Source organism: Sebastes fasciatus, chromosome 2 (assembly GCF_043250625.1).
Source record: "Sebastes fasciatus isolate fSebFas1 chromosome 2, fSebFas1.pri, whole genome shotgun sequence".
Classification (NCBI taxonomy): Eukaryota; Metazoa; Chordata; class Actinopteri; order Perciformes; family Sebastidae; genus Sebastes; species Sebastes fasciatus.
Window position 1 is genome coordinate 3,046,481 of NC_133796.1, and position 12,675 is coordinate 3,059,155.

Consider the following 12,675-nt stretch of genomic DNA (forward strand, 5'->3'; position numbering starts at 1 on the left):
CAAACAGGTGGAAATAGTGCATTTGTTGGGGACTATTTTCAGAGGTGGATTAATACAATGGAGCTCAATGCCACAGAGGAATAAGATATATGAGACACTTGTAGTTTGTAGGATCAATTCATTGTTGCTTTTGGTTTTTTTCATTGTTGACAAAAAGTAAAATATATAATATCACCAGACTTATGGTTTAAATCTGTGCAGCTGTTTTTCTCATCATTCTGGGGAACTTCTTAAACCCTCGAGGAGCTTTTTATTACTCAGCCGTCCATCATGGTCATGTGTTTTTCTACTGTGTTTGTGTATCACAATGTCATGGTTGTGTGAAGGCAGAGCTGCAGTAATGCTTTCAGATGAGGAGATGCTCAGATAGAGAGGCAGTGAGCGCTACTTTCCTTTTGAAGAAATAAAACTGGTCATTCTTGTGAACTCTTGAGACTTCAGGGATGTTGATTCATCCTTAAAAAAAAAAAAAACTGGCAAGATGTTATAAATAAAGATTAATAAATTGATGGATTGTTACTCAAATAAAAGACATCCAGACTTCGACAGAATTTGTTTGTAATTCTGTCCATCTGTTGTCCAAATGGGACGTATAGATTTATGCTGATGCAGCCATTTAGTGATCTTAATGCACAATCTTATTAAATGCTCCAACAGCAGCAGGTAGAGGTTTTTCTCCAGTTATTTCATATTTCATGACTCTATTAATTATGTAGTTTTTTCTCCTCTAAGCAGATAGGAAACAGCTGCAGGTTTAGGGCCTGCTGGTTAATGGGAAATGTACATATGAAGGTCTTCTTAAAATCCAGATCACAGCTCGTTCTGCAGTTTAAAACACCTGCTGCACTTTATACAGGTGGCATCTACAGTATGTGATGCATCACTGAGTAGGAAACAGGAATTTCAACGTTGAAACATTAAATGAGTGTCCTTGAAAATACTTGATTTTACTAAATAGAGCACCAAAGTTCATGCCACACCCTCAGCTGAGAGGGCTGTTTAGTTTGCTACACCATCAGCAGGCCTGTGCTGAGCCCAATAAGTCACATTTGATGATGATGACTCTTTCCATATAAATTAGTTTCAGTTCTCAAGGTTGAAGATCTACATGTGGTTTTACTCTGCTAATAAAGTGCATTTTGTGCAGGTTTTGTGAACCTGAAAAAAGGGACAATACACTTTATATGTGAGAGGTTTCTTTATTTCAAACATGGTAATTTACTGTATGTTCTGCTGCAAAACCCCCTATTTAGGTTTTCCAAGTTTTATTATTGTGACTTTTTGAGACTTGATAATAAGGGGGTGCTTTTTTAACATTCTTTGTGTGTTTTTCAGTTGTAACAAAAAAGGTAATTCAGTCATTTGTGGTACCGTATGCAGCACAGAAGTGATGTTTTCCTCGTTTCAGATCAGCAAGGAAGCTCATCTGTCAGTCCTGATGGACCCAGAAGACACAGAAACAACCTTCCTCTGTAATCTCAAAACTACAGCAGGAGTTAGTGGTTATAAACTTACTGAGCCTATTTAAAGTCACAATGAGCTCCAACACCTCGAAGGTTATAAGGCACTGGCCTCTCACTGGACAATAAAAACAGGAATTAATTAGACAAATCAAATTGATTTGGTATTTCATTAATTTTAAATTTTAAATAAAAAGGATTCTTAGAAGAATATACAATACAATAATATTAATAAGTAAATATGGAAATGTATATTAAGTAAATATGGAAATATATATATAAAAGTTTATGCTGTAAACTTTTATTTATAATAATTTAACTACATTATTATATATTATTATTATTATTATTATTATTATTATTATTATTATTAATGTTATTATTAATATTAATATTATTATTATTATATTAACAATATCATTATTATTATTAATATTGTCCTAACAATAATATATATGTTATAAGGCACTGGCCTCTCATTGGACAGTAATAACAGAAATTAATAAGAGAAATCAAATTGATTTGGTATTTCATTAATTTAAAGTTTTAAATAAAAAGGATTCTTAGAAGAATATACAATACAATAATATAAATATGGAAATATAGAAAAAGATGTATATATATATGCTGTAAACTTTTATTTATAATAATTTAACTACATTATTATTATTATTATTATTGTTATATTTACAATATCATTATTATTATTAATATTGTCCTAACATTAATAATAAAAAAGAATAATACTGTGTTATTATTATTCAACCTCTGACGTCATCGGCTGTCAGCCAATCATGAGCGTCCTCCCAGATCAGTAGCCAATCAGATTGCAGGGATCTCTATTTGAAAGCTGCTCGTCTCCTCGTTGTTTACCTGCAGAAGTCAGAACTCCTCCTCGGTGTTACCGGATCAAACCTGCTGCTGAAGATAAACCACCTCGTTGTTTCTTTAAGTCTCAGTTTGACCTCGTTGCTGTTCAACATGTCGTCTGTTGAAGTTCGTGCTGTGGTGAGTTAACTGAAGTCATGGCTCTGTTTTACTGCTGCTAGCTTCGATAGCTTCTGATCCCTGCTGGGCTTTCTGTGACTCTGAACACCAGACTGTATTCCTGAGTTGTGTTTCCTCTCCTGTCTGCTCTCAGCTGCCGGCCGCAGAGAACCAGGTGAAGATGAAGATGAAGATGAGTAAAAGCTCAGCAGGTCAGAGGAGAGCTGCTCTCGGAGAGATCACCAACTTTCCTGCAGCAGCAGTCACAAAGGTAACATGATGATGATGATGATGATGAACACAAAGGTAACATGATGATGATGATGATGATGAACACAAAGGTAACATGATGATGATGATGATGAACACAAAGGTAACATGATGATGATGATGATGATGAACACAAAGGTAACATGATGATGATGATGATGATGATGAACACAAAGGTAACATGATGATGATGATGATGAACACAAAGGTAACATGATGATGATGATGATGATGATGAACACAAAGGTAACATGATGATGATGATGATGATGAACACAAAGGTAACATGATGATGATGATGATGAACACAAAGGTAACATGATGATGATGATGATGATGATGAACACAAAGGTAACATGATGATGATGATGATGATGATGAACACAAAGGTAACATGATGATGATGATGATGATGAACACAAAGGTAACATGATGATGATGATGATGATGAACACAAAGGTAACATGATGATGATGATGATGATGAACACAAAGGTAACATGATGATGATGATGATGATGAACACAAAGGTAACATGATGATGATGATGATGATGAACACAAAGGTAACATGATGATGATGATGATGAACACAAAGGTAACATGATGATGATATTAATGGTTCAATAACTCTGATCACCATGTTGTCTTAAACCTCCTTTATCTGTAGTATGAGTTGTTTCACCTGTAATCAGATAATAACCACAAACACACCTGGACACAGGTGGACACTAGCTGTCAGTGCTACATATTGCTCCTTTAAGTAACCTAGTTTGTTTTCTCCAACCTGACTTCAAAAAGTAAAAAAACAGTTAAACATGTTTCATTTCTTCAGATCTAACCTGCCTTACAGCCCCTAACTCTTAATGAGTACCCATTTCTAAATAAAACTGTATTGACTTGTTTCCTCAGAGGACGGGACCAACCAAAGCATCTGGTGCCCAGAAAGCTAAACCTGTCCTGAAGGTGCAGCCGGTAGTCCAGGAGGTGCAGCCGGTAGTCCAGGTCCCGGCTCCTGCAGATCCTCTCCCTCCAGTCTCAGAGGAATCGGCTGATGTGTCCATGAAGGAGGAGAAGGAACTGTGCCATGCTTTCTCTGAGGTGCTGCTCACCGTGCAGGACGTCGACGAGCAGGACTCTGACCTGCCGCAGCTCTGCTCCGAATACGTCAAAGATATCTATAATTATCTCCACGACCTGGAGGTAACTTATCCCCTTCAGCAGCCAGACTCTCTGCTCTCACCCCGCATCGTGTTGTTACATCACCGTCTGTCTCCACAGGTGCAGCAGGCCGTACGAGCCAACTACATGCAGGGTTATGAAATCACTGAACGCATGCGAGCTCTTCTGGTGGACTGGCTGGTCCAGGTCCACTCCAGGTTCCAGCTGCTGCAGGAGACTCTGTACCTCACGGTCGCCGTCCTGGATCGTTTTCTCCAGGTAACAACCGTCTAAACGCTCTTTTCTCTTTGTGTTTCTGTGAGCTGTGTAACAACGTTTCCCCCGCTGTGTGCTGCAGGTCCAGCCGGTCTCTCGCAGGAAGCTTCAGCTGGTCGGTGTGACGGCCATGCTGGTGGCCTGTAAATACGAGGAGATGTTCGCTCCAGAGGTCGGAGACTTCGCCTACATCACAGACGACGCCTTCACAAAGGCTCAGATTCTGGAGATGGAGCAGCTGGTTCTGAGGACCCTCAACTTCGAGCTGGGACGTCCTCTTCCGTTACACTTCCTCAGACGGGCCTCCAAGGTGGCCAGTGTGAGTATTTGCATGAATTTCTTTAATGTTGAGAATTGCATTGATCAGTGATGTGCTGAGGTGGGGCTACAAGTCTGCTCATCACTTCACTGTTTTCAGTTTGACCTGGTTGCATAAAGAGCTGCAGGTTTTCTTCTCTTGCAATATTTAAAACTGATCAGCCAACATTTCCATACATCACATTTCCACATGTAGACATCAGCTGCCGTGAACAGACTGAGAGTTCCTCTGCACTATTTGACCGTTTGGTGAATACCAACGGAGCAAGAGCAGCAAGGTTTGAGTGGCAGAATTTGTTTTTATGACCAAAATAATTAATTCTCGGGGAGACATGCTTGCTGGTTTTATAAGCTTTCATCAAATTGAATGAAGAAAATTGCATCCTTATTTGCCAGGTCTGGACAGATTGTGTATTAAGATGTGTTTGAATGCCGTGCTTTGACGGAAAAGGGTTTCCAGTGTCCACCAGAGTTCTCTGTGGGCTGAATGTTGTTTGTGTCTCAGTCTGATGTAGAGCGACACACGCTGGCCAAGTATCTGATGGAGTTGACCCTCCTGGACTACGACATGGTGCACTACCGGCCCTCTGAGATCGCTGCTGCGTCGCTGTGTCTCTCCCAGCTGCTGCTGGACGAGCTGCCGTGGGTGAGTTTTTAATGGAATCAACTAAAGAAACATCCGGTTCAATGTGTTATTCTCCTCTTTGCTGCTCTTTAACTGGTCTGTCTGGTCCCAGTCTCCCACACAGCAGCACTACTCCACTTACGACGCGGCCCACCTGAAGCCGATCATGCAGCACGTCGCCAAAAACGTTGTGATGGTGAACGACGGGAAGACAAAATTCCAGGTGAGTTGAAGGACAGAAAACACGATAACTTCTGATTTAGTGTTCTATGAAACTAAATGTTGTTCTTCTGCAGGCCGTCAGGAACAAGTACTCGAGCAGCAAGCTGATGAAGATCAGCCTCCTTCCTCAGCTGAAGTCGTCCACCATCAAGACCATGGCGGCTGCTCTGCTCAGCCATCCTTGAGGAGAACTTTATATTTTATCAGTGAACATTTCACCTGCACTTTATTTCAGATTGATCTCAACCCGTGGAGAACTTCACTAAAATGTTTTTATAATCTTTGATCCACGCTTTGTGGTTTACGATTTAGATTTTACTTTTAATCGGTGCTGTTTTACCTAAACTCTGTGGTACGCCAGATTTTCCTCCAGTGCACCTTGAACTGCACGATGTCAATCAAGCCTGAGTTGAGAAGTTGCACTGCTTCCAATCAGAAGTTGTTTGCAACCAACTTCCTTTTATGTGAAGGTGTGGACTTTGTTTGTTTGTTTTGTACTTACTAACCGGTTTATTTCAGCTTCAGTCTACCTCATGGGAGAAGCAAGATGCTTTTCTTTAAACATTTGGCAACAAATGTAATCAGCTTTAGTTGCATCTTTTGTACTCGATCATGCATTTTAATGTGTTCATATATGGTGCATAATTCATGGGTCTTGGACTTTGTTGGATGTACAGGTATCTGCTTTGTTCATGAATGTTTTAGATAACTTTGCGTTTCATAGTGCCGAGCATTCTGCAGCCGAACGTTCTAGTTGGGATCTGGATTTGGTTGCACCAGTTGTTCGTAAATTTATCACGTTTGTATTTAGGAACTACTAATCTCTATGTAATAACTGGTTTGTGTTGTGTGCAACCCTGTTCCATGTGAATCACCTAATATTTATATTATAACTGTTTTGAACTTTGAAAAGGTGCAACCAGTTCCAAAATGTTGAACATTTAACTGACCGAAAGACTCAAAATTAAAAATCAAAACTCTAAATGACAGTATGCTTCTTCTTTTTTTAACAGTTTATTACTAAAATAGGTTTTGTAGTGTGTAAAGCTGACAGGTTTCGTTTCTTGAGTTTGATGTTGGGAGAAGTCCTCTGTAGATCAGAGGTGGTGGTGTTGTTTAGGTGAAGCGGACTCTGCGCATGGAGCCGACGGTGCTGTTCTGGCTGCCCCAGTCAGAGAAGTTGTTGTAATCCTTCTTCTCCAGGATGTAATGAGGTCCTCTGTAGTTCGGCTCCTGATACACCGCCCACCTGCACACACACACAACACGTCAGCGTTTAAACTGTTCATTGATCTTAAAGACATGGAAATGTAAAGTATGAAAGGCTGCAGTTATTTTATCCCAAACATTTGGTATAACAATTACAGAACAATATTGTGCTATATAGAAAAATGGTTACTTTGCTCTTGATTTGTTGACTGAACTGTGTAGTCTTTAGACTTTGAATCAAGCCAGACTTAAAGGAAGAGTTGGGATATTTCTCAGTGTGGTTGTATGAGCTACTTCTCCATAGTAAGTGTATTACCTATAGTAGATGGAGTCTGGAGAAACAGACAGGAGTACCAGCACGGGAGCAAAGTAAAGTACTGCTGTGGATGGATTTTAGACACCTAATATCAGTTTAAGTGTACACTATATTTAGAATATTAACACACTAACCGATTGGGGCAGATGTAGACCAACAACTCCTGTGCTCTGCGAGGAAAAATTACTGTTTTTTGTCAATGGAGTCTGGTGGCTTTGAAGAGAGCACAGATAACGGCTTCAGTTCCCCGTCAGAAAGGGCTGTCTGACAGCAAAGTAAAGCGGTGAGAATATTCTAAGTATAGTGTACACTTAAACTGATATTTTTAGGTGTCTAAAATCCATCCACAGCAGTACATTGCTTTGCTCCCGTGCTGGTACTCCTGTCTGTTTCTCCAGACTCCATCTACTGGAGGTAATACACCGACTATGGAGAAGTACCTCATACAACCACACTGAGAAACACCCAAACTATCCCTTTAAGTCCCAGAAATGAGGACTTCAGATTGGACTTAAGTCCCAGAAACTTGACTCAAAACATTTAAGTAGAGCTGCAACTGGTCAAAAGAAAATTAACTATTGAATAATCATTTAACAAAAATGCCATTTCCCCTTGGATCAGTTGATTGAAGAGTGAAAGAGACCAGGCAGGATGTTGCACTTACGCTCCTCCGAGCACGCGGATGGAGGCGACTCTGTTGAGGCTGTAGCGGCTCATCAGGTTGGGGATGTCGTCCTGGATCTCCATCTTCTTACCAGAGTAGCCGGCTCGCTCAAACAGCTGAGCCTTGCCAGGATTAGTGTCCTGGAAATATACAGGGGGAAAAACACCAGTGAGTGTGTGTTGGTGGTTGACTGTGTTTCTAGAGAAGTTGACCCTGGGTTTTAATTATTCCTCTGGAGTCTAAAATCATTGTGCATTTAGTTTCATCTCTTATACATGGACTTTTTTCCATCTATGTATTTTATTATTCCCCTCAGAAGTGCAGGGAATACATTTCCCTTAGTATTTATTTTGTAAATGTATCGTACTTTTACAATAACCTAATCTTGCAACTATTCAGAAATTAAAAATGTATTTATTTATATGTCACTTTTCTAGCATGTACTGCAGGTACCCAACACATATTGTATTGATACCACACATGTACTAAATAACAACACTGTAATTTGTGGGTTTTAATCTAAAACCTTAAGTTTATGTGTAAAATCTGTAAATGTCTTTCCTGTAACGTGTCAGATTCAACCTTTATCTACCTGATTTGTAGATTTAAAGTGTATTTTTATATGCTTTGATGAATTCATGAGAGAAATAGCTGTTAGTGATGCAGCAGCTGTGACTTCAGAGGGTTAAACAAGAACTACAGTGTGCACACATTGCATGTACTCAGCTTCACGTCTCACCTGTTTGACAGCACGGACGGAGGACACGTGGTCCACCTGAGCACACCACTTGTCGTAGCAGTTGTACTCTCCGCGGTCGGACATGTCCCACAGGTACTGACGGCCTCGGAAGTTCTCATGCTCGTAACCGACCCATCTTTAACAGAACCGAGGAGGAGGAGAGGAGAGGGTCAAACAGAGATGCACACACACACAAAACAATTAGGATTTCCAGTAAATACTGATTTGGTCAGAGAGATTTTGTTGATCTGAATTAAATATAAACTTATTTGCATTAAGTTTGTTGGACAGAAAAAAATTATAATGTTTCAAAACTTGAATTTTCACAATTAGACAATTATAAATGTCCAAAATATGAGTCCAAACCGAGAGCTGGTTTCATGAGCTGCAGTAGAAACGTGTCAGCTCAGTGACTTTATGTTAGTGTGAACCAGGTCTTAACTACAAGTTGAAATAAAGTCACTGAAATGGGGTTCAAACAGTATTTTTTTATCCTAGACTTTAAAAAAAACAACTTGTAAACTCAGATTTAGTGTGGTTATTTCAGTTTAGGTCTTTTTAAGACTTTTTTTGTCTGTCAATTATAGCAAAGCCAAGTCATTGGTAATGAAAATCTTTAGTCTTATATTCCTTCAACAATGCTCATAAAATGTGTTTATATAAAAGAGGAAATCACAAAAGTAAATGTAAAAGCAAAATGATAATCTAAAGCATAAAATAGTGCAGTCAAAATAAATATAATGTAAATGTGTATATTTAGTTGATGACAGTGGGTGAAAGTGTGAATTTTTTCCATAATAAGTGTAATTTTGTGACGTGTGTTTTCTATGCAGCAATTCCTTTAATCCAACATTATTTTGTCTTTCAGGAGACGATAAGAAACAACCTCGAACTTTGAGATTAAGAGCAGTTTTAACTTTGATATCTGGACATAGTTCCACCTGCAGATTACCAAACTAAATGCTGAGGTTTGGATTCTTTTTCTTGGACAGACTAGACTCATCTGTCCACCAAACTTGATGGAAATTAGTATAGATTTAATTCTGCTCAAAGACAGATGAAGAAAACCTTGATGGATGTAATAATGGAGCATATTTATAGACTCCTATCTGAACCGCTGGGTTTTAGGTGTATTTACTATATTTACTTTTACACATTTGAAAAAAGTGTGATGAAAAAAAACCAGTATTTGTACTGAAGTCCACTGAAAGGTCAAAGGTCACTGTGAACTACATCTCCTCTCCTGTCCTCTCGTGGACCCCAGTGTGTGCTGCAGTGACCCGTCGTGTGCTTCAGGTGGCGGTGTAGACTTACGCTCCGCTCTCCACCTGCACAGAGTTGCATCTTTCGGGGAAGTTCTTGTCACTGATCCTGGAGCAGTCGGAGCTCAGGTCCAGTCGCCTGCCAGCGAAGTTCCTCTGCTCGAAGAGGGTCACCTGAGGACACACAGATATACCACAGGAGAAAATATATTAATATACAGAGTCGGCTGGGATGCAAACATCAACACAGCATTTTATAAATATTACATTATTTTTTAAAAACTAGTATTAGTTTGACAATTTGGGAGATTTTAAGTATGAAACGTATGGTTTATTTTTCTGTAGTTTACTTGGTTGGTTCAAACTGCCATTTGCAGAGAAACTGTGTGACAGCTCCAGTAACACTCAGAGGGTCTTTCCTTCCACTTGTTGAACATTTTGATGCCAATACCTACAGTAAACACTGTTGTATTTGATAATTCTGACATCTTTGAGTCATTTTTAAAAGACAAAAATGATCTGAAGACAGTTTGGAAGGCTAGTTAATCAATGACATAGCTCCCAAATATGTAACGTAAAATAGCAACCATGTTGTTCACAGTAACCTGATTTTACGGGGAGTTACGTGCAGTAAACGTTGATTTGTGAACAACAGCCCTGGGCTGGTCGTCAAGAAATAATTACAGTCACATAACGACACTGTGTGAATAGATTAAACAACCCAGATTATACAACTTAATTAGTGAATTTAAGAAGTGCTGGTAGGTTTTAACCTTGGACAGAGCCGGGCTAGCTGTTTTCCCCCCTTGCTTCCAGTCTTTATGCCAAGCTACGTAGCTTTAAATAAAGTTACTTTTACCAAGAAGTCCCCACAGGAAAGAAGTATTATATTATAAACGAAAACATGTGAACAAGTACATTAATATATATTCATGATTCAGTACCATAGAGCAGACACAAAACAAGTAACGTTTCAAAACAACACGCTGATTTAACAAAGTAAGTGATAAAGATTGGACTCACCCTCCCGCTGGAGCCGTAGAAGGCACGTTGGAGCACAGACCCCAGCTTGCTGTAGATATAGAAGCATTTTTAATGAATAATTACAGCCCAAACACACCACTCCATGATTCAAACAGCTGGTGGAACAATCACAGAGAAGCAAATGATGGTGTGTTGAGATGAAACTGAGTCATCACTTGTGTCATTTTGGTGAAGAAACATCGTAGTGTTACAGATTATAATTGATTTAGAAGTATTGTCGTGCCATCACTAAACTGTTCAGCATGTGTGTGCGTGTCTCCTGCAATGATCACAAAATCAGGTGATTTTGGGAAACGTTTTGGTCGAACAGAGAGCAGAGCACGAGAACCAGCAGGAGGTGGTGTGGTGGAGCCACGGGCCCCACTCCGTCACCTCGACACCGCTCTGACCGGGGGGTTTCTGGCTCTGTGGGTTTCACACGGCGCTCTCTACGTACCTGGTTTGTTGGGCTAATCCTGAGACCTTAGTAAAGATGTTCATGTCAGCTCTGCGACGCAACAAGAAAGGCCCTTAAATACAGCAAGGTGAGGTGAGCCGACAGGTACTAGAAGGCTCAGAGTGCTTCGGCAACAGTCGCCGGGGCCCATGGACGCCATTGATATGCTAAACACACAACAGAGAGGTTATCACACACACACACACACACACACATCAGCTGCAACATACAAACACACACAAATAGATGTGTGCATGCAGATATACAAACACAACAAGCAGAGTTTCTGTACTCACACACACACACACACACACACACACACACACACACTAACATGTAAATGTGAGAGTGCAGTGCCAACAGTTTTGGCTTTGAACAATTCAGCGTTTTACACAACAATGGCGTGTAAACAATGCACCGTATGATAATGGTTGTATTCATGCTTTGTGCGCGGCCGGCTCCACACACTGAGGTCATGACCCTGAGAGAGGAGGGGCGGCGGGGGGGCACTGACAGAACCTCTTTGAACCTGAATGTACAGATGAGACTTTACCATCCTGACGGCTCCACTGCTGAAAATAAAAAGATGAACTCTGTATTTTCAGCTTGTAAACCAGCAGCTTGTAGATTGTCTTCAGTTTATTCATCTATAAAGACTGTTTTATAATCCGGCTGCCATATACAGGACACGCCACATTTCCTCATTTCTTATTCTGTTTTATTCCACCTCTAAAATAAAGTGTAGCCTAATTTTGTCTTTAAAAAAAAAAAAAGATAAAAGAATATTTTGTGCATAAAGAAACTAGTTATTTGACACACATTTGAGCACACCGAACATTTTCTACATTTTATTTGTGTCTGAAGGGAGAACGTTTGATGACCTTTGAATGTTTCACACTTTAACACATACGTGTAAAAAATAACAACTTGCATCAAAGCAGGAAATCTTAAGGTCTGCTGATCTCCTTCATTAATCCTCAGGATCAACAACTAACCATGTCATTTATTGATATGCTCATCACATTTTATGTCCTGTTTTGTCACTAATTAAGGCTTCATAACAAAGCTATTGTTTTGCTGTAAACAGTCATGTGAAATGCAGAACTTAAAGAAGTCAACAATTCAGTGATCGATCAAATTGTGTTTTTTTATTACAAATATTGATCTGCAGTCATTCACAGATTTTACATCAACATTTTGTTTATTCTCCCAGAGTTACAAATTGGGTAATTAAAGGAGACCGATATAGTGAAGCTGTAGCTGCTGCAGAGCCTCAGAGGAAGATTGTGATGATGGCTGAGGACACCAGCAGGAGGAGGACACTGGAACCAGTGGGTACGGCGCTGTTGCACAAGTCTGTGCTACAGCACTTTATGGGGCCAACACACGCATTACTGTTCATGCAGGTCTTGGTGATGACAACTGCAAGACATGAAGAAAAAAAAAACTCAGTCTCAACTACAATAAAAGCCACCAGGCGTTTAGTACAGCGATATCTCAACTCAGATTGACAGATTTGAAATGTTTATATGAGACGTGGAAGAACAACTCACCATTCACCTCAGCGGTGGCACAACGGTCAAGGGGTGCAAGGGGTATGTTCGGACAAGTTACCTTGTCTGTGCAGGTTGCCCCTGTACATTGGTAGCATCTCAATGCTACTTGAGAGAGAAGATGTCGACTCTGAT

At 39.9% G+C, this 12,675-nt stretch overlaps 2 protein-coding genes and 1 long non-coding RNA gene across 3 annotated transcripts; 1 reads left to right on the forward strand and 2 right to left on the reverse strand.

Moving 5' to 3' along the window:
* The first annotated feature begins 2,441 nt into the window (after positions 1–2,441).
* Positions 2,442–6,306, forward strand: LOC141761669 (G2/mitotic-specific cyclin-B2-like). The gene is made up of 8 exons (XM_074625202.1): positions 2,442–2,468; positions 2,602–2,718; positions 3,628–3,918; positions 3,997–4,155; positions 4,235–4,471; positions 4,976–5,116; positions 5,208–5,318; positions 5,392–6,306. The coding sequence occupies exons 1-8, from the start codon at positions 2,442–2,444 to the stop codon at positions 5,500–5,502; spliced, it is 1,194 nt and encodes a 397-aa protein (XP_074481303.1). The 3' UTR covers positions 5,503–6,306.
* A 9-nt stretch (positions 6,307–6,315) lies between these two features.
* Positions 6,316–11,092, reverse strand: crybgx (crystallin beta gamma X). Its single transcript, XM_074658035.1, has 6 exons — positions 10,988–11,092; positions 10,531–10,579; positions 9,560–9,681; positions 8,246–8,381; positions 7,507–7,646; positions 6,316–6,566 (listed from the first exon to the last, which is right to left on the reverse strand). The coding sequence occupies exons 1-6, from the start codon at positions 11,029–11,031 to the stop codon at positions 6,434–6,436; spliced, it is 624 nt and encodes a 207-aa protein (XP_074514136.1). The 5' UTR covers positions 11,032–11,092; the 3' UTR covers positions 6,316–6,433.
* A 1,021-nt stretch (positions 11,093–12,113) lies between these two features.
* On the reverse strand, positions 12,114–12,646 carry LOC141782026 (uncharacterized). The gene is made up of 2 exons (XR_012597014.1): positions 12,541–12,646; positions 12,114–12,409 (listed from the first exon to the last, which is right to left on the reverse strand). It is a non-coding gene; the product is annotated as an uncharacterized LOC141782026 (long non-coding RNA).
* Between the last annotated feature and the right edge of the window lie 29 nt (positions 12,647–12,675).